The sequence below is a fragment of the Eretmochelys imbricata genome, chromosome 9 (genome assembly GCF_965152235.1).
Source record: "Eretmochelys imbricata isolate rEreImb1 chromosome 9, rEreImb1.hap1, whole genome shotgun sequence".
In the NCBI taxonomy this organism is placed as follows: domain Eukaryota; kingdom Metazoa; phylum Chordata; order Testudines; family Cheloniidae; genus Eretmochelys; species Eretmochelys imbricata.
The window spans coordinates 48,348,137-48,369,772 of NC_135580.1; the positions used below are offsets into that span (position 1 = coordinate 48,348,137).

Consider the following 21,636-nt stretch of genomic DNA (forward strand, 5'->3'; position numbering starts at 1 on the left):
GTTATGGCAGCCATGATGAGCTTCAGTTCCCAATGTGCTTTGCTCCATTGAAACTCAGAGAGATTACCAAGAGCCAGCCTTGTCCCACCCCACTGAGGAGAGAGGAGAATTCAGCTCATGGAACTCTAGCCTTGGTCCCTAAAGCCAGGTTCAGCAAAATGTGCTTTCTTGTGTAAACCATATAGTTTCCCTGAGACCACTTCTTCTGCCTCAGTGCCAGTGTCTGCCTTTGCTATCAGAGAGATGTTTCTTAAAGACAACCTAGAATAGTGTGGTGCTAGCTTAGCAGGCTTCACTTCATAAGGATTGTGAAGGACATGGGGCTGGTATGTAATAATTTATGAATACTGTATGTGACCTGGTTATTGGGCTCATAATTGTATAGCTATTTTGGCTCACTGGGAATTTTTACGGTACGCATATGTGTCTTAGTTTAATAGCAGGAGGTTGGGAGATAAGCAGGAAGGCCAAACAATGTCTCCAGCTAAAATACCTCCTGGTAAATACTGCAAGGGCTAAGAGAGAATACCAGAACTATTAACTGTGAAGAACCTAATTCCTTGGCTCCAGCTAAATTACACTGTTTGTTTGCTCTGCGTGGGAGCCAAAAGATCAATAAGACAAAAAGACTCTCAGATTAGAATCAGTCATAGAATATCAGGGTTGGAAGGGACCTCAGGAGGTCATCTTGTCCAACCCCCTGCTCAAAGCAGGACCAATCCCCAATTTTTGCTCCAGATCCCTAAATGGCCCCCTCAAGGATTGAACTCACAACTCTGGGTTTAGCAGGCCAATGCTCAAACCACTAAGCTATCCCTCCCCCCTTAGAGGTGAGGTAGTTATCAGGGAGCTGTTCAGGGGGAACAGGCACACACAGAGATCATCCTTGGGAGTCTGAACAAATTAGACTTTCCAGGGAGATGGTAAACTTTAGATAAGATATTTGTTTGTGGTGTTGGTTGTAGCTATGTTGGTCCCAGGATCTGAGAGAAACAAGATGGGTGAGGTAATATTTTGGTCCAGCTTCTGTTGGTGGAAGATATAAGCTGTCAGGCTACACAGAGGTCTTTTTCTTCCCCAGACCAGAATAAGAGCTCTGTATAGCTCAAAAGCTTGTACCTTCCACCAACAGAAGTTGGTCCAGTAAAAGATATTACCTCACCTACCTTGTCTCTTTAGATAAGATAGACATCCATGTAGCCTTTTTATTGTTTTTAAACCCTTTTCTCTTACATTATGCTTTGTCCCTACTGTTGAAATTAAACAGTACTTTGATTTGAAAGGGCTGTCTGATTGCTTGTGTTTACCACTGGTCGCAAACTCCCCAAGGAAAGAACCAAAGATACCCAAACACAGTCATACCTGTCCATAGGATACTGTAGCCCAGGACCCAGTTTTAGAGTGGGAGAATACAGGGATTCCACTCCAGGAGAGGTAAAGCCACAAGGTCTGAACACCTATGGAGGTACACTCGGGAGGGCAGGGGGATGGAGGCAGAGGTACAGCTAGCCCTGTGACCATGACAAGCATCAAAGAGCTTTTATATTCGATTTCAGTTCCTCTTAGAACAGCCCATCAGTACAGAAGTTTATGAAAGCTGGCACTTACATCAGCCTCTAACACCCAAGGTTTCTTTCTCCGGGGGTCAGCACCATATTTGGTAATTAGTCAAATCAGGATGCTGTGGTCTTACTTGTTGATGGTAGCTCATGATTTTCTTACAAGTCAGTGGAAGCGAATGGCTATTCTTTCCAGAATGATTTTTCTCAGTTTAACTGAATGGTGTTGTTATAAAGAAACGTCTGATGGGATTTTCAGAAACACTCAACATTGGCTTAATTCTGCACCGATTTAGGTAAATGAGAGTTTTACCATTACTTTTAATGAGACCCGAGTTAGGCCAATGCTGAACAGTTTTGAAAGTATTGTCCATTATGTATCCAGATCTCAGAGCTACACTCAATAGCTGTTTGGTTCCTGTTCCGTGTGTATGCTGAAAAGTGGATAGGTTTGCACATAAAGTGAAAAATCTTTATAATAATTTCTTGTCCATAAATAATGCCTTTCCTCCTAAAATTTTTAACATTTCTTAGATAAGTGTATCCGATCCAGTTGCTGCTGTTGAGCTATGTTATTAAACAGTAATCATTAGTTTCAAACTTTTAGCAGTCTAGTTGTAAAGTGTTACATTGAATGAACACTATTGTGTAATTTTTCATTATTACAGTAGATATTGTGATGCTTAAGATGTATACTATATTAAAACTAACATGAAATTCCCTATGCCTATTACATACTGTTAATAAAAGAAAAATAAACACCTCGATAGAATGTGTCTCTTCTTCTCCCCCCATCCCCCACTGTCCACTATTATGACACCTTAACTCTACAGAAAAGTGTGACAAGCATTCTGGTGGGATTGGGGCTTAGACTAGATGACCCTTGCAGTCCCTTTTAACCATATGATTCTATGATTCTTCTCATGTCATGATAAAAGCTGTGACCTGGAAGACACCTGCAAGTAAAGTGTCATACAAGAAAAGAGCCCTCATTTCTTTCTCATACTCCACTCACCCTTTCCATAAAATAAAAGTTTCACCATGGTTATGCAGTTATATGGCTTTTTATTGGAAAGTGGACCTTCCAACATTAATTTCAAATTTAGTTTTCCTTCTTAGTGATATAAGAACACTGTCTTCACTCAAACCATTATAATAGTTGATGAAGCTCTGTTTGAACCAGAAAGCTTTATTGACATTTGATTTGTTATTTCTAGTTGCATGAACATGCAGCTTACTTAGTGGATAGTTTGTGGGAGAGCTCTCAAGAACTGCTGAAGGACTGGGAGTGCATGACAGAATTGCTATTGGAAGAACCAGTTCAAGGAGAAGAAGGTATTTGTGTCACTTTGTTAAATACATTAAATTGATGTAATAAAACATGGTTAATTCTTCTTAATAAAAATGCTGTTAATCTTTGGATGATATGAATGTCTGATTCCAATCCTACATTTAGAAGTGATATGCAAAATGGAAATATTATATTTTAATTAATCTGATTTTTGGGAGGGGTTAATGCAGATTTTCAAGTAGAAGGCAGCACATTAAATGGGAACTGCCTTAATTCGTCCTCAAGACACAATGATCAAAGGGACACTTTTTTTTTTTGTTTCATATTTAATTGAAACAATGGCATTACTAATTGCTCACTAGTTTTCATCTTGCTGTTTTCTTGCCTCCTTCATTCTGACATTGTCTACAGTTAGAGGCCAGCACCTTCTTTTCTTATCTGAACAGTGATGTGACTACCATATTATTGGGCACTTTAAACTGGGTAATTATAATAATAATATGGCTTTGAATAGAGCCAATACTTCAAGTGATAATTATTGAATTTAGGGGTTTATATAAAACATTGCTTTATCAACAACAAGTTTATTGCTAAAAACAACTATGTCTGCAAAAGTGCCAGTTTATTCAGATGTAAAAACTAGATCTAGAACTATTCAAATGTTGAGAAAAGAGGGGGAAATGGAATCGTGCTGCTGAATTCCTTTGCTGAATCTAGTGTAATGAATGAAATAAAAATAGATGCCTGTGTTTGTGCATACCATCATGGGAATATATGTTAACAATAGACTTATCAAGCCTGAAAGACAATACTTTCCAAATACAGTTCTTCTGTATCTCATATTGAATTCCTCTATTGATTTTTTCTGACATTGTAATTAGGAAAAAGAAAAGGAGTACTTGTGGCACCTTAGAGACTAACCAATTTATTTGAGCATGAGCTTTCGTGAGCTACAGCTCACTTCATCAGATGCATACCATGGAAACTGCAGCAGACTTTATATATACACAGAGAATATGAAACAATACCTCCTCCCACCCCACTGTCCTGCTGGTAATAGCTTATCTAAAGTAATCATCAGGTTAGGCCATTTCCAGCACAAATCCAGGTTTTCTCACCCTCCACCCCCCCACACAAATTCACTCTCCTGCTGGTGATAGCCCATCCAAAGTGACAACTCTTTACACAATGTGCATGATAATCAAGTTAGGCCATTTCCTGCACAAATCCAGGTTCTCTCACTCCCTCACCCCCCTCCAAAAACCCACCCCCATACACACACAAACTCACTCTCCTGCTGGTAATAGCTCATCCAAACTGACCACTCTCCAAGTTTAAATCCAAGTTAAACCAGAACATCTGGGTGGGTGGGGGGGGGGGGAGTAGGAAAAAACAAGAGGAAATAGGCTACCTTGCATAATGACTTAGCCACTCCCAGTCTCTATTTAAGCCTAAATTAATAGTATCCAATTTGCAAATGAATTCCAATTCAGCAGTTTCTTGCTGGAGTCTGGATTTGAAGTTTTTTTGTTTTAAGATAGCGACCTTCATGTCTGTGATTGCGTGACCAGAGAGATTGAAGTGTTCTCCGACTGGTTTATGAATGTTATAATTCTTGACATCTGATTTGTGTCCATTTATTCTTTTACGTAGAGACTGTCCAGTTTGACCAATGTACATGGCAGAGGGGCATTGCTGGCACATGATGGCATAAATCACATTGGTGGATGTGCAGGTGAACGAGCCTCTGATAGTGTGGCTGATGTTATTAGGCCCTGTGATGGTGTCCCCTGAATAGATATGTGGGCACAATTGGCAACGGGCTTTGTTGCAAGGATAAGTTCCTGGGTTAGTGGTTCTGTTGTGTGGTATGTGGTTGTTGGTGAGTATTTGCTTCAGGTTGCGGGGCTGTCTGTAGGCAAGGACTGGCCTGTCTCCCAAGATTTGTGAGAGTGTTGGGTCATCCTTTAGGATAGGTTGTAGATCCTTAATAATGCGTTGGAGGGGTTTTAGTTGGGGGCTGAAGGTGACGGCTAGTGGCGTTCTGTTATTTTCTTTGTTAGGCCTGTCCTGTAGTAGGTAACTTCTGGGAACTCTTCTGGCTCTATCAATCTGTTTCTTTACTTCCGCAGGTGGGTATTGTAGTTGTAAGAAAGCTTGACAGAGATCTTGTAGGTGTTTGTCTCTGTCTGAGGGGTTGGAGCAAATGCGGTTGTATCGCAGAGCTTGGCTGTAGACGATGGATCGTGTGGTGTGGTCAGGGTGAAAGCTGGAGGCATGCAGGTAGGATGTCACGGCTAACCTGGTGGCTGAACTTTGTGACTTTGTCCTTACCCATAACTATTTCACATTTGGGGACAATGTATACCTTCAGATCAGCGGCACTGCTATGGGTACCCGCATGGCCCCACAATATGCCAACATTTTTATGGCTGATTTAGAACAACGCTTCCTCAGCTCTCGTCCCCTAAAGCCCCTACTCTACTTGCGCTATATTGATGACATCTTCATCATCTGGACCCATGGAAAAGAAGCCCTTGAGGAATTCCACCATGATTTCAACAATTTCCATCCCACCACCAACCTCAGCCTGGTCCAGTCCACACAAGAGATCCACTTCCTGGACACTACAGTGCTAATAAACAATGGTCACATAAACACCACCCTATACCGGAAACCTACTGACCGCTATTCCTACCTGCATGCCTCCAGCTTTCACCCTGACCACACCACACGATCCATCGTCTACAGCCAAGCTCTGCGATACAACCGCATTTGCTCCAGTGCAAGCCAAGGGCCAGATGTATCTTATACCAGCTGAGAATTGATGCAATAGAGCTGTGCTCCACTCCTTTCTGACTCTCTCTGTGTCTGTGCATCCCAGTGCCAGGGTGGAGAGAACAGTTGGTGCAGAAGCTGATTCTATGAGCTTTATGCCAGATGAGAGATCCTCTCTGCTGGGCCAATTCACAACTGGTCTCCTACAAGGAGATTCCAGCTCCATAGCACCAATCAGGTAGTGCAAAGGAACAGGATTGTTGTAGAGATTTTGGCCCAAATTCAAGTTCTTTAACGTTTCTTTGTAAATCATTGCTGTGATTAGGGAATTATGGTGGGTATTATAGTTGAGGCTCATTACTTTTTGAAACTCTCAACCTTGGGAATGAAATTTTCCATGCTTGGCCTCTGCCTCAAGGTGAATTATTCAGGAAAATTTGAATGTAAACAGTTCAAGTGTTTTTGAATGAGAGGTGAAAGGAAAATATGTATTTCCCCCATCCCCATTTTTGGATCTTTCTTGCAGCTGAGGAGCAGTGGCCTCATTTAAAGAAAGTTGGATTTAGTTTGATTACATGATTATTCAAACATAGATAACTCACTGAACACACACAATAGATATTTTTCAATTGTTCTTTGAATGGTTGCAGACTTGTATTCCTCTCAGGTGTGTGCTGGCCCAGCGAGCTGAAGCTGGAGAACTTTGCTTAGCAGTTCCCATCAGGGTAGTCCATGCACTCTCTGACTCTTCATAGCCCCTCCCGAGTTTATTTAAGGGTAGCGTTGTCCCAATGCCCCTCTGTTCCTCCTCATGGCTGTGGCTTGAGTCAGAACTTTCGGGTGGGGTATGTTACGTTAAGCTTTGGTGTCACAGTGATTTTTCTGTGAATGTGTGTCCATAGTTATTTAATTACAGTTAGTAGTAGTAGTACACTTAGTAATTAGTTATGTTAATTATTTAGTTAAATAGTATTTAGCCTAGTGCAATGCCATCGCCAGATTTTAAACACAGTCCATAATGTGGGGTAGCTATCCCTAACAGTGATCCTCACACTTGCTGTTTACTGTGTCTCAGAGAAGGGCAAACATAAAGGAAAAGTGTTCCATTTGTAAGTTGTTCAAAAAGAGAATGCACATAGCCAGAGACATACACCAGAAGCAGCACCTTATGGAGCAAACCAAGAGGCCCATTTTGGTGCCGGGAGCCCCCACAGATCACCTAGTCCCTCAGAGAACCTCAGAGCTGGCATAGGTGTTACCCGGGGTTTTCAGAACCCACAGCAGGGGCAACTTAACTATTTCACTCCAGGCAGTGTCAGGAATAAATCAGTAGGAACCCAGCAATTCTGTCTGATCAAGGTTAAATACAAGTAAGCATGCTCTTATCTAACATGGCAGTTTATTTGATTTAAGCACACACAGACATAAACAATAGGTTTAAAATATCCCAGATATTTACCTAACATCTGGAATGGTATTGAGTAATTAACAGGAGGATCGCAGTGGCCAGTTACTCACTTGCTGGGGAGAAAGGGTGTCAGGAAAAACGTCTCTCAAGATGGCTTCAGAGAACTGATCCAAAGTACACTCTATTATCTAGACTTTATAACTAACTTCTACAAAACACATAGGTCATAATGATCCCTACTAAATTATCAGTTTTCTTGCTTTCAATAAACTTTTAATATCAGAGGCGTCTAGATTCAACATTTTCCAACCACCAAGATTTTCAGTCTCAGTTGTTTCCTTGTCTGTCCCCTGCCCCCATTCTGATTAGCAGAAACTGCCAGCTAGATATGACCTTGTATCTAAAAGCCCACTTCAAATTAACCCTTAACTATGTGGTGTTCTATTTCATTAATTTATGGTGGCTGAATGCACATAATGTGGCTGAAATTGGCTTGATCACATTCTGGGGTCTACACACCCCTCAAATCCAGGGCAACACGGGCTGCTGTTGCCCAGCCATACTGTGACTCTTCTCTGAGGAGAAGAGATCATTCTTCCTCTGGTCCTCTGAGGAAGAGGAGTTACAAGACTGACTGGAGCCATTCCAGAACATGGAGAGATTCCTCCTCTTCTAAGAAAAGTGCAGGCCATATGCAGGATAGAGCAGGGCTGTCTGCCTGCTTTCTTGTATTGAGACAAGATCAATTCAGCAGCACACAGTCAACTCTAGTACCGTTTGCAGGTCATCCTCAAGTTCAGTACCAAAAACATCAGTCTCAGTATCAACCATATTGATCCCACAGGCTTATCAGGAAGCATCAGACTTGCTTTACCTCTTTGTTAATTCAGGAGTGTTCAGCTGTGGTGGTTTCTGCACCTTGGGCAAGCAGCCAATTTGATTCTCCTTTTGAGGGCAGCATACTGCTTGCCAACTTCCTGATTATATCCCGTCCATTTGGGGACAGGCTATCCTGCTTCTACAGGTCTTGGGAAACAGTAACTACGTACAAATGGATATTAAGCTTCGTGGGATAGGGATATGCCATCCAATTCCTGTCCATCCACCTTTTTTCACCTCCTACCTCATCCCTTTTCAGGGAGCCCTGTCATGAGTCTCTGCTTCTTCAGCAGTTTCAGACTCTGCTTGCTTTAGGAGCCATAGAAGAAGTTTCCCTTCAGCATCGAGGAAAGGGATTTTACTTACATTATTTCCTGATCTGCAAGTCCAAGGGAGGGATGAAATCTATTCTAACCTCCAAGGTCTCAACAAGTACTTCAAGTATATGGGATTATGTGTGGTAACCTTGCTATAATTATCTCCATATTAGATTAAAACAACTGGTTTTCTGTCCTCCATCTTCAGGATGCCTATTTCCATGTGGTGATTTTTCCCAACCCACAGAAATTTTCTGAGATTTGTACTGGCAGGTCAGCATTATCAATACACATTACTCCCATTTGGCCTATCCTCAGCCCCACGTGTATTTACCAATGCATGCCTGTAGGGGCAGCCTATGTAACATTATGAGGTGCAATCCAGACCAGTGAGAGATTGTGTCACTTCTTGTCCTGTAATCCTGAGTGCCCTAAAATGCACTGATTATGGAGATCCCTGTCTGGACATTCCCAGTCACCATACAAGCATGCACTAAGTATCTGTGTTTTCAGCATCCCTGGTTCATCATCTCTGACTTCAGCAGCCTGCTTGTTACATCATAGCCACACAATGATCTCCGTCAGCCTTGGTTACTACTAGCCGAGTGACCCCCAGCACACACCCCAGTACCAGATTTCCCCAAAACCATCTGCCCTGAAATGTCCAGCCTTCTACTGGAACTTTTAGGGAAGTAAAAGTTACCCCATTAAAAAGACAAAAACACAGCAGTTTAACTCCAGTTAAAGCAACAATCACTTCCGTTAAAACAAACACTGGCTTGGTTTAGATTAAATGTAACATGTTTGTTGGCAAAAAGAGATAAGATTCTAAGTGAATTCAAGTGTAAGGGAGAAAGTCAAAAATGGTTACAAGCAAATAAAAGTGAAAAATGCTTTCTAATGACTTCAATCTTGGTTCAAGGTAACCTTCTTACTACACTTCCTTCCAGTAAAATGGCTGACCACACCCTGGGTCAGAATCACAGTGGTCCATACTGATCTTAAGTCTACAGAATGTTTAAGAAATTGCCAGAAAATAGACATTATTTTCTGCCAATGAAAATGATGGAGAAAAAAGGGTAGCAGAGAATATCATTAACATCCAGACTTGCTGAGGCTACTTTTCAAAAGTGAAGGGGAAATCCTACATCAAGTAAAATTGTTCATCCTTGTACATTCCCCATCAAAATATCCACATGGCTTGGTGGAAATATGCAGGGTCAGTTTTCCAGGTGGGGTAGCTGAGGAACAGAGCTAATGACTTGCCAGAGATTATAATTAGTAAATTTGTGGCAAATCTGGCACAAGACACCCTGGTCATTGAGGTGGCAAGATCCATAGAGTTTATACACTAGAGCACAATGACTCTTAGAAATTTATTCAAAGCTTTGCCCTTGGTTAGTAAAATGTATGTAATAATTCATAACCTCATTTGTAAATTGGTTTGATGGCTGCAGGTAAGAAGCACTAGGTGAGTCCAAAATACGGGCATAAAAATCAATGGAGTAATTTGGTGTAGAGTAATTCACTCCCTTTCAACCTAATTTTTCACTGCCATGCACCTTTTGTGGATATTTACATCTGTTTAAAATGAATAAAAGGTGGGGAAATATGCAAAGCAGTAGAGAATTCAGGCCCAATATTTTCAGTGACATAATTTAATAGGCTAACTACAATGCTGTGGCCTAGTGGGTTTATCAAAGACTTTGGAAGCAGGAGACTTGGCTTTTAGTTTTGGATTTGATGCTTAATTTGCTATGGCTATTTAGTGAGTAGGTGAAAGTAGACTTTGCTGTTCACACTTTCATATCTAAGTGACATATGTGAGGAAAGAACAAGAATATCTTGTCAGATGCGCACTGAAAAAATAAGTGCTTAGCAGGAATCATTGTTAGCTTCACCATTTACATTTTTAATTTAAGTTGTTTATATTTTTAAACTACCTTCATTTATCTGAAAAAACCAAAATATAAAACATTATATAAACCTGGGAAATTCCAAAACCAAAAAATGTTGTTTCAAAAGTCAGTTATGATTTTTAGGTATAGTTATCTATCACATTATTTATAAAATCCAAGCTCTTAAAATCTAATCCTGGTAAACATGATGAGCAAGAAATGTAGAAGTGCTTAAATGACTTAGGCACAGTCGCCCTGTGTCCTACCCTCCCAATTCTTAAGTCATTTAGGTGCCTTTTTAAAATCCCACTCAGTATTTACAAACATCATCATCATTTTAATGTAAAATACATAAAAACTAGAAGAAAAAAAACACATTGATGACTGCTTTATTATAAATTTGAAATAAATAATATTGATCACTGTTGTAATAGCTTTTTCTAAAAGGGATAAACCAAGGCGCAGTAAAGTTAAGCGACTTGCCTAAAGTTACCCAATTCAATGGCAAAGTCAGGAATAGAAGTTGGGAGTTGTTGCTCTGAGTACACTGCTGTTATCACTAGACTACACAAAGGCCCCATCCAGGCAGACACGTGTTCCAGTGCAGAGCTCCAATGACTTTAGTATTTCAAAGGCTACTGTATTGTTATTTAAAAGAGTAAAGGTGATGAGCAGGTCTGTTACCCTGACATCGATCACAGAAATATGGTACAGCTGCTCTAAAATTCATCCAGGAAGGAAGGAACAGATGATCATAAATCCATGTTGAATGGTATTAATTTTATTGAAAATGGATCTTGTTAAACAAACTTGATATCACTGTTTGATGAGACTGCAAGCTTTCTTGGTAAAAATGTTGGACTATGTTGTACTTGTAAGCAACTTCACTTAGTACTGCAAGACATGCTAATTTTAAAAAACTAACATTGTACAAAATTAGTGTAGTACATATTAAATTGATTAGAGGCTGGCTAACTGATAGATCATAAAATGTAATTGTTAGTGGTGAATTGTTTTTGAATGTGTGTGTTTCTAGTGGGTTCGCACAAGGATTAGTCATTGGCCCAGTGCTATTTAATATTTTTATCAATGATCAGGAAGAAAGTATTAAATGATTCTTGCTAAAGTTTGCAAATGACAAAAAATGGTCAGCGGATGAATATGAGGAGGGCAGGTCATTGTTACAGAGTAATCTGGGTAAATTGATAAACTGGGCACAATTAAACAACAGTCATTTCAATACAACCGAATGCAAGGCCATATGTATGTAGGAACAAAGAATGCAGGCCATATTTACAAGGTAGGGAACAATATCCTGAAAAAACGGTGACTCTGAAAAGGACTTAGTGGTGATAGTGGCTAATGAAGTGAACCTGAGCTCTCAGAGCAATGCTGTGATTAAGGAGGCTAATGCAATCCTTGGACATATAAACAGAAATTTCAAGCAGGAGTAGGAAGATGATTTTATGTATGTGGGACTCATGATTTCTAGCATCCACACTTTTTAAAAGGATGTTGAAAATTGGAGAGGATTCAGAAAAGGGCCAGAAAAATTATTTGAAGGCTGGAAAACTGCCATAGGGTGAGAGACTTAAGGATCTCAATCTATTTTGCTTGTAAAAGAGACAGTTAAGAGGTGACTTGATTACAATCTATAAGTGCCTATATGAGGAGAAGATCTCTGATGGTAGAGGGTCTTCTAATCTTGCAGAAAAACACAAATCAGGGTACAATGGGTGGATGGTGAAGTTAGATAAAGTCCAACTGGAAATAATTTATGAATTTTACAGTGAGTTTAATTAACTACTGGAACAATCAATTAAGGGAGTGTGATGGAATATCCATCACTTGAATTATTTTAATCAAAGCCAGTTGCTTCTCTAAAAAGAAAAGGAGTACTTGTGGCACCTTAGAGACTAACCAATTTATTTGAGCATGAGCTTTCGTGAGCTACAGCTCACTTCATCAGATGCATACCGTGGAAACTGCAGCAGACTTTATATATACACAGAGAATATGAAACAATACCTCCTCCCACCCCACTGTCCTGCTGGTAATAGCTTATCTAAAGTAATCTTCAGGTTAGGCCATTTCCAGCACAAATCCAGGTTTTCCAGGTTGTGCTGGAAATGGCCTAACCTGAAGATTACTTTAGATAAGCTATTACCAGCAGGACAGTGGGGTGGGAGGAGGTATTGTTTCATATTCTCTGTGTATATATAAAGTCTGCTGCAGTTTCCACGGTATGCATCTGATGAAGTGAGCTGTAGCTCACGAAAGCTCATGCTCAAATAAATTGGTTAGTCTCTAAGGTGCCACAAGTACTCCTTTTCTTTTTGCGAATACAGACTAACACGGCTGTTACTCTGAAACTTGCTTCTCTAAAAGATTTCTAACTCAACTAGAATTTATGGGCTTAATAGAGGAATCACTGCATAGAACTCTGTAGCCTATGTTCTGTAGGAGTTCAGAGTAAAGGATCATAATGGTCCCTTCTGGCCTTAAAATCTGTTAAACCAGGAATTTCTGATAATGGTGAAATAGATTATTTTGAAAAGCTTATATAATGGTACTGAATAGATTGTATTCTAAACTAACATTTAGCCTCAGGGTAGAATTTTCAGAAGTGCCTAAGTCCCATTTTCAACATTGACCTTAGGTCCAGATGTTCAAAGGTATTTAGGTGCCTAATTAGAATTTCACAAGCACCTAGGCACCTAACTCCTAATTAAATCAATGGGTGCTTGTTAAAAATCTCATTAGGCATCTCTCTGCATCTTTAGGATCCTAAATGCCTTTGAAAACCAGGCCCTAGATCACTTTTTGAAAATGGGATTATGGCTTCTAAATCACTTATGTACTCTTGAAAGTTTTACCATTGACTAGTTTTCTGCATTTTATGCACTCATTCAATAAAATCGCCATGTACATGATTACTTTAATACAGATGATCAAATCTACTTTCCTTTTCTTTCTCCACAGCAATGTCTGACCGACAAGAGAGTGCTCTGATTGAGTTGATGGTGTGTACAATTCGACAAGCTGCTGAAGCACATCCGCCAGTGGGCAGGGGGACTGGCAAGAGAGTGAGTTTTATTGAAATGGATGGTTCAGACCTTTGTATTACTGTGAAATGTTTATGTTATAGGTATTAGATATATTGTAATACTTTTGTCTGTCGGGTTCAGTGTGTGAATGGTTGGGTGATGTTGGGGCCTGTGACATATAGGAGGTCAGACTGGATGACGTGGTGGTCCCTTCTGGCCTTATACTCAATGATTCTGTGATATTATATTGATGTACTGTAGAACCATAGTGACAGATTGTTACAATTGACAAAAAATGTTATGGGACTTTTGTAACCATCTAATTGTGTTCTGACTTGAATTATTTTTTGGAGAAAAGTAATGGAAATGATAAATCTGAATATGTTTGAATTTTTTAAAGTTCTTTTGCATTCCTAAGTAATTAGGTAGTTGTAAAATTATATCTTGAGAAAAATCACTTTCTTCAGATTTTTAGACAAGGCATCTCATTTTTTTTTGAATGCTTTTGTTGAAAAATGACAGACAATACATTTTATTAAAATCATAGAAAAATAATTCTTTATTCTCTGGTTTAAAAAAAACCCAGACAAAATTATTAACTGCTTGACTTAGGTAAGTATTGTCAAATCAGTTTGCAGCAGTATAGCAAATATGACAAAGGGTTCATAAATGTTAATTATGTCAATATTCCTCAGCTTCACAGAATAAGATTCAACTAGGGGTCACCAAATGAAATTAATAGGCAGCAGGTTTAAAACATACTAAAGGAAGTATTTCTTCATACAAAGTACAGTCAACCTGTGGAACTCTTTGCCAGAGGATGTTGTGAAGGCCAAGACTATAACAGGTAAAAGAACTAGATAAATTCATGGAGGATAGGTCCATCAATAGCTATTGGCCAGGATGGGCAGGGATGGTGTCCCTAGCCTCTGTTTGCCAGAAGCTGGGAATGAGTGACAGGGAAAAGATCACTTGATGGTTACCTGTTGTGTTCATTCCCTCTGGGGCACCTGGCATTGGCCACTGTGAGAATACAGGATTCTGGGCTAGATGGACCTTTGGTCTGACCCAGTATGGCTATTCTTATCGCTGTAGACTGTTGTTGAAATAGATCTTACAGTTCAGTCAAATACTGCAACAAAATTTAACCACAGTAAGGGTTTCCTAAGGTGATTTCCATCTGCCATAATTGAGTTAGAGAGGAATTTCCCTATTTCACATAGTTTCCATTTCCATTTGATTTTTTTAAAGAAACTGTTTCTGTCTTCTCACAGAATTGATACAAATTGCTCACTTAGAAAGGAGCATGCAGACTTTCCATTCCCCTAGCAAATCAACTGTGTTCATCCATAGATACTAGTCACAGCCAGTTAACCTTACTTAACTCTGCTCCGGGTTGAAAAGATGAACCCCATCCCTCAACAACACTCAGTACAAATAACAAGAAAATTAACGCTATCAAAGACTGCTCACCTACCTATGGTACTGAGGGAATCCTATAACAAGTGCTTGGTGCCAGCTGCAACAGTACTGAAGCCATCCTCCATAGGTTCCCACTCAGCCCAATCTTTGATACAGTCAGTATCTCAAGAGTTTACATACCCTAAGGATCTGATAATACTTTCTGAGCCAGAGTCTCCTCTGTTAACAAGTGCTGGGGATTAGTCAGTTGTCAAGACTCTCTCGGTCACCGATCCCTCTATCATCTAGAACACCACATTGCCCTCATCTTGCTCTGCAAGCTCAACAGCTATGAGTATGTGGAAGAGGACTCATCAGATTCTCAAATTTCAGGGCAGGTTTCTAGAACACATTGTTTTCCCTCCTACACTGACGGATTATAGGAGAATAGACATAAATGACACCCACATGGCAGGAACACAGATGGCTGCCACAACCTATGCCATTTGGGCCTCCTCAGTGGCCTTACTGGGATCTGTGGGTGTTCTATCAACAACAGTTTACATTGAGGTCCTCGCACTACCGGAGGGAACAGAGAAGAGTTCATTCTCCTCTCCCCCCTTTACCATCATCTAGGCCAGAGAGATCTTTAAGGAGCAAGAGGCAAGGGTCGATGAGGAGGTGACACCTCTTTCTAATATATCCTACTTATTTCCTAATTAAGCTGTCATGTCTTCATCACCTTCTATGGCGGGTGACTTTGGGCAGTTTCATGCACTGATGAAGCAGATTGCTGACATTCTGCAGATTCCCTTAGAGGAGATTCAGGAGTGTCACCATAAACTCTAGTATGTTACAAACTTCAGAAGAGCATCTTGGCTACGGATGTTGGGCTTTACAAGAGAGGTGCAGAGTACTGTCAAAAACCTCACTTTTGATGGTCCAAGCTCTTTGGGGACCTGATGGATATATCTTTCCACACTTTAAAGGACTTGAGCTAAACTGCAACCCCTAGGGATTTACACTCCAGTAAATAAAAGGATATTTATTAGGTCTCAGATGACACAGAGAGCATGCCCATCCATATTCAACATATTGTAGACCTTCTGAACCTCTGTCCAAGAGACCAAGATACACAAAAAAGAAACCGCCTTTGGCTACAGCTACATCATCTTAACCATCCATGTCCTCCAAGTGACAGTTTTGATGGCTTTGTCAAGAGTCTCAACCGTCCAACTGACAAAGTCTTACAGCTGCACCATCTTACACCTTTCCTTCCTTTTGGATGCCCTCTCTCCCATTTTCAGGATGCATGGGAACATATAACATCAAACAAATGTGTTTTGGAAACCATAACAGCTGATTACACTATCCATTTCAAATCTATCCCTCCTACCCATTCCCCATCCCCATCCCTCTTCAAGGACTCCTCTCATGATCAGTTGCTAGAGCAAGAGGTGACCTGTCTTCTACATTTAGAAACTATAGAACCAGTTCCTATGCAACATAGGGGATTCTATTCAAAGTACTTCCTGATTCCCAAAAAGAATGGAGGGGGGTGGAGGCTAATTTTAGACCTTAGGTCTCTAAATAAATGTGTAAAGCAACAAAAATTCAGGATGGTGACACTTGCAGAAATAATTCCTTTGTTAGAAGTAAGAGATTGGTTTGCAACTCTCAACCTAGAAGACTCATTTTAATGTCTCTATTTACTCTTCACTACAAGAGATTTCTTTGTTTTCTAATAAACAATGAGCTCTACAAATACAGGGTGCACCCTTTTGTTCTATTTTCAGTATCAAGGATATTTTCAAACATTCTGGAAGTAGTTGCTGTTTACCTACGTCGTTTGGGTATAATCATTTTCCCACACATAGACAATTGGTTGATCAGGGACAGAGAATGTCAGGAAGCGCTGACATCAGTAAGGATCACTTGTTCCCTGTTTCACAGCTTGGGCCTTCAAATTAACCTTAAAGTCCTTTTTGACTCCTCTACAGCATTTAGATTTCATAGGAGTTTCCCTGGATGCACTGACAGGCAGAGCATAGCTACCATACAACAGATTTCATGCATGAGCAAATCTCATCTAAAAGATTCTGCGTGGTCCTCAAGTAATAAAAGATTGTCTTCAGCTGCTAGGACACATGTCAGCTTGTGTCTTTGTAGTGTGCAGCATGCCAGATTACACCTCCGAGTTCTACAGGGTATTACAAACCAAACAAATGCAGTTTAGGCAGATTAATATCTGTACCTCAGTGGGTTCCTCACTCACTCAACTGGTGGAAGGACCAAACCAAAACCTGCACAGGTGTTCCATTCTTGTAGATTCCCCCTACCATACTGATAATATCAGATGCTTCATTTTTGGATTGCGGGTTACATCTGGGACCTCACAAGATTTGAGGAAAAATGGACACTGCAAGAGCAGCTTCTGTACATTGATCTTTTGGAATTGAGAGCCGTCAAAAATGCTTGTCCACACTTTCTACTGCTAATCAAATCAAATTCTGTAAAGATAATGACCGACAACATGGCATGCATGTATTATATCAAGCATTAGGAAGGTGCACATTCCCCATCTCTCTGTGCTGAAGTGATAAAACTCTGAAGTTGGTGCATAGCCAACCACATATTCATTTCAGCTTCTTGCCTCCCAAGGTATTGAGAACTCTAAGGCAGATGACCTCAGCAGACATGTCTTTCAAAATTACGAATGGGAACTGAACTACTGAGTCCTTCACAAGATATTCTGAGCCGGGAGGTTACTCTGTTTGCCATGGCAGCCAACGCAAAACGTATCAGTCTGACAGTCCGTATCCCAACGTCCACCCCTTTTTCAAGACTATGATAAATTTTGTACAAACTATGCATTGTAAGGTATCATCTGAAAACTCATGATTTGCTGATCATTATTGCCCTGGTCAAATGTGTGTGGCAACATTGTATGTAAAGTTATAAGATTATATTGTATGCAGTTAAGACATAATCCAAATCTGGGAAAGTAGCCACAAACCAGTTCCTCGGAGACAAAAGGCAAACTGATACCTCAAGTAGTGTCAACAAAATCAAATGGACTATCGTCTGTTTAAACAGCCATTCTTTGGCAAGAAAAAGGATGTGAGCAAGAAATTTACAAAGAAACAGCTGAGAACATCTTTCCTCTTCTTGTAACCTTCTGCCTCATTTTACAGTCCATCCTGTGCACTGAATAAGGCAGGGGTCCTGTGGAGCAAAAAGTATGTGATCATGTGATTTAACACTATCATAATTCAGATGTACAAGAGAGCCAAATTAAGGTTGCTATGCTGCCTGAATGTGGGGGAGGAGCAGTGTGTCTCAGGCTCACAGCCAGTGGAGACAGACAGTAGATGAGCTGCACATGTGTACTCTGGTACACTCCCTCACCGAGGTTGCAATGAGGTGTGTAAACTCTGCTCCAGGCAGGAAGGAGTTAAGTTGTTGCTCTGAGCTGGAGTGGCCCCGTCCCTTCCATACCTGCAAGTCCTATCAAGAGTGGAGGAGGAGCAAAAGAGGAGGGGAAGCTCAGCTTCACAGAGGGTAACTCTGGGAGCAGAGCACTGAGCTTCCCAGCTCACAGGGAGAGGCCTGGCAGCAAGTAGAGCCTGTTCCCTTGCCTAAAAGAAAACCCCAAGTCCCCTAAGCTGAAGGGGGCTGAATCATATTCCTTATGCTGGTCACCCAGCAGACTATGAACTTGATTGTGCACCATCCAAGGCCCCTCTGAAGGAAGAGAGGCTAGAGGCCCAACTGGGACTGACTGTAAATTCCTTTTCCTTCATTTATTTTCCTGCTCCTAAGTTTTTTGTTGTTTGTTGGGTTCCCAGAAGGGGTGAGCATCCAGAGAGATTCAGCTGGAGGGTTGAGACTCTGTCCCCTTCAAAATGCTTCCACTAGAGTGACTGGACCTGGAGTCAGGATAGAACCCCGTTAACACCTCAAGGGGACACTGTTGAAACACCAGAACCCTGACAGAGGTCCATAAATTAGCCTGACAGAGCAGGAGGAGGAAAATTGTGGGCAAAGACTGCCTTGTAAGACCCAAGGTCTGAGTCCTTTCCCAAGTGATGTAAGCAGAGAGAGCCCAGTGAGCAGCTTTTGCCAATACAGAATTAGAATACTGGACTTGCGATACAGTTACCAGGTTTATGCATGGGCAGCTGTTCAGAATTTTAATGTCTTAATTGGAGAATTGTCCCTGTGAGTGCCTGTGGGCATGGTGAACCCCATAGAACATTCCACACATAGAACTGGAAGGAACCTCCTGCATCATCCATTCCAGTCCCCTAATGTCATTGGCAATACAATCATGTAATGTTATCATAAACTTATCAAGATCTATCTTAAAACTAGTTAGGTTGTTTTCCCCACTACTCCTGTTGGAAGGCTGTGTCCAGTTCTGGTGCCCACAATTCAAGAAGAATTTTGATAAATAGGAGAGGGTATGTATGAGAATAATAATTAAATTTTTAAACTAAACTTTATCAAACTTTGTCGTGTGCACTAGATAACAGTATGGATTACTTCATAGCACAGGTATGAACTTTTGAAAACAAGAGTGGAAGACCAGCTGTTGTGACTCTTAACACTGTGAATCTGGTTCTCTGTGCATTTTTGAAAAAACAATTAAAACATTTTCAAACAGTATCTGGTATTTCAGATAACTAAGACAATGGAAAATAAGTTATAGATTCAATGCTTAACTTGCTCATATTTTTCCAGCCTCTCTATGCTGCTTCACCTCAGTGCAAAGTGGCCAGAGTCTGTCAGTGAATGTGACCATAAAAGTTACCTTAAAAAATTGAGATTGATACTTCATATCTGGCACTCATTGTCCATCTCACATGGTTGCATTCTGTTTGGGTTTCTTTTTCAACATTCAGATATGAAATTTTAATAATTATAATAATAAAGAGAAATTCTCAGACTTGAGTATGTTAAGCTGAAGTTAAGGATGAGAGAATAAATTGGTAATATGAGGGTAAAACACATTACATGCATGCTGTAATTATCTCAAAAACGAGCATTTCAAAACCAGGAATTTCAGAGTAAAGGTCAAATTTAAAATAAATCCAAACATATGACACCATTTGAGGGCTGAGATAAGGTTGTTTCTATGCCATGACTGTGCATTTCCAGGCCATGAAGTGTTTGTATGAAGGAACACTTACCTCATTTGTTACCTAAGTGCAGTTTTGCCTCAGCTTCCCTCCACTGCTAGACTAGTTTGGCCCTTCAGCCAAACAAAAAATCCTCCTCTTCCAGGGTAAAGTATCCTTCTCCACATGGTCAGAGGCTCAGTAGTTTCTGCTCTCCCTGGGCTAACCAGACCTTTCCCTTCAGTCCAGGGCCTTCACTGTGACTCACTGGGGTCTTGAGACTGCCATTCACCAATTTGTGGGGGGCTGGCTACCATAGTCCACAATTACCAATACATAGTATCATAGAATCGTAGGACTGGAAGGGACCTTGAGAAGTCTTCTAGTCCAGTCCCCTGCACTTAAGGAAAGACTAAGTATTATCTAGACCAACCCCGACAGGTGTTTGTCTAACCTGTTCTTAAAAATTTCCAATGATGGAGATTCCACAGCCTCCCTAGGGAATTTATTCCACTGCTTAACCACCCTGACAGGAAGTTTTTCTTAATGTCCAACCTAAACCATCCTAGCTGCAATTTAAGTTTCCTGTCCTATCTTCTAAGGTTAGAGAGGACAGATTTTTCTCCCTCCTCCTTGTAGCAACCTTTTATGTACTTGAAAACTGTTATCATGTCTCCCTCCCTTCCCCCAGTCTTCTATTCTCCAGAGTAAACAGACCCACTTTTTCAGTCTTCCATCATAGGTCATGTTTTGTAGACCACTAATCATTTTTGTTGCTCTTCTCTGGACTTTCTCCAGTGTTTCCAAATCCTGGAGTAGAGTAGAAGAATTTCTTCTTGTGTCTTGCTTAAAACATTCCTGCTAATACATTCCAGAATTTTATTCCCCCCCCCCCCCTTTTTTTTTTTTTTTTTTTTTTTTGCAACAGTGTTATGCTGTTGAATCATATTAAGCATGTGATCCACTATGTCCCCCAGATCCCTTTCCACAGTACTCCTTCCTAGGCAGTCATTTCCCATTTTGTATGTGTGCAACTGATTCTTCCTTCCTAAGTGGAGTACTTTGCATTTGTCCTTATTGAATTTCATCCTATTTACTTCAGACCATTTCTCCAGTTTGTCCAGATCATTTTGAATTTTAATCCTTTCCTCCAAAGCACTTGCAACACCTCCCAGCTTGGTATCATCCACAAACTTTGTAATTGTACTCTCTATGCCATTATCTAAATCATTGATGAAGATATTGAAGAGAACTGGACCCATTTGATATGCCCTTCCAGCTTGACTGTGAACCACTGATGATTACTCTCTGGGAATGGTTTTCCAACCGCTTTTGCACCCACCTTATAGTAGCTCCACCTAGGTTGTATTTCCCATGCAAGACAGTATCAAAAGTCTTACTAAAGTTAAGATATACAACATCTACTGCTTCCCGCCTATCAGGAAAGCTTGTTATCCTGTCAAAAAAAGCTATTAGTTTGGTTTAACATGATTTGTTCTTGACACATCCGTGCTGACTGTTATTTATCACCTTTTTTATCTTCTAGGTGTCTGCAAATTGATTGCTTGATCATTTGTTCCATTATCTTTCCAGGTACCAAAGTTAAGCTGAATTGTCTGTAATTCCCCTAATTGTCCTTATTCCCCTCTTTATAGATTGGCACTATATTTGGCCTTTTCCAGTCCTCTAAAATCTCACCCATCTTCCATGACTTTTCAAAGATAATTGCTAATGCTCAGATACCTTCTCAGTCAGCTTCTTGAGTATTCTAGGATGTATTTCATCAGGACCTGGTGACTTGAAGACATCTAACTTGTCTAAGTAATTTTTAACTTGTTCTTTCCCTATTTTAGCCTCTGATTCTACCTCATTTTCACTGTCATTTATTAAGTTAGATGTCTAATTGCTACTAAAGTTTTTGGTGAAAACGGAACAAAA

General features: G+C 40.4%; 1 protein-coding gene across 5 annotated transcripts in view; it reads left to right on the forward strand.

Annotated features, from left to right (window-relative positions):
- Window positions 1-21,636, forward strand: part of STAG1 (STAG1 cohesin complex component) — a 373,810-nt gene that overhangs the window by 223,922 nt on the left and 128,252 nt on the right. For all 5 annotated transcript variants that reach the window (XM_077825490.1, XM_077825488.1, XM_077825489.1 and 2 more), the window contains 2 exons: window positions 2,777-2,894; window positions 13,113-13,216. In XM_077825490.1, coding sequence (XP_077681616.1) covers window positions 2,777-2,894; window positions 13,113-13,216 — 222 coding nt within the window. The remainder of the gene's footprint in view (window positions 1-2,776; window positions 2,895-13,112; window positions 13,217-21,636) is intronic.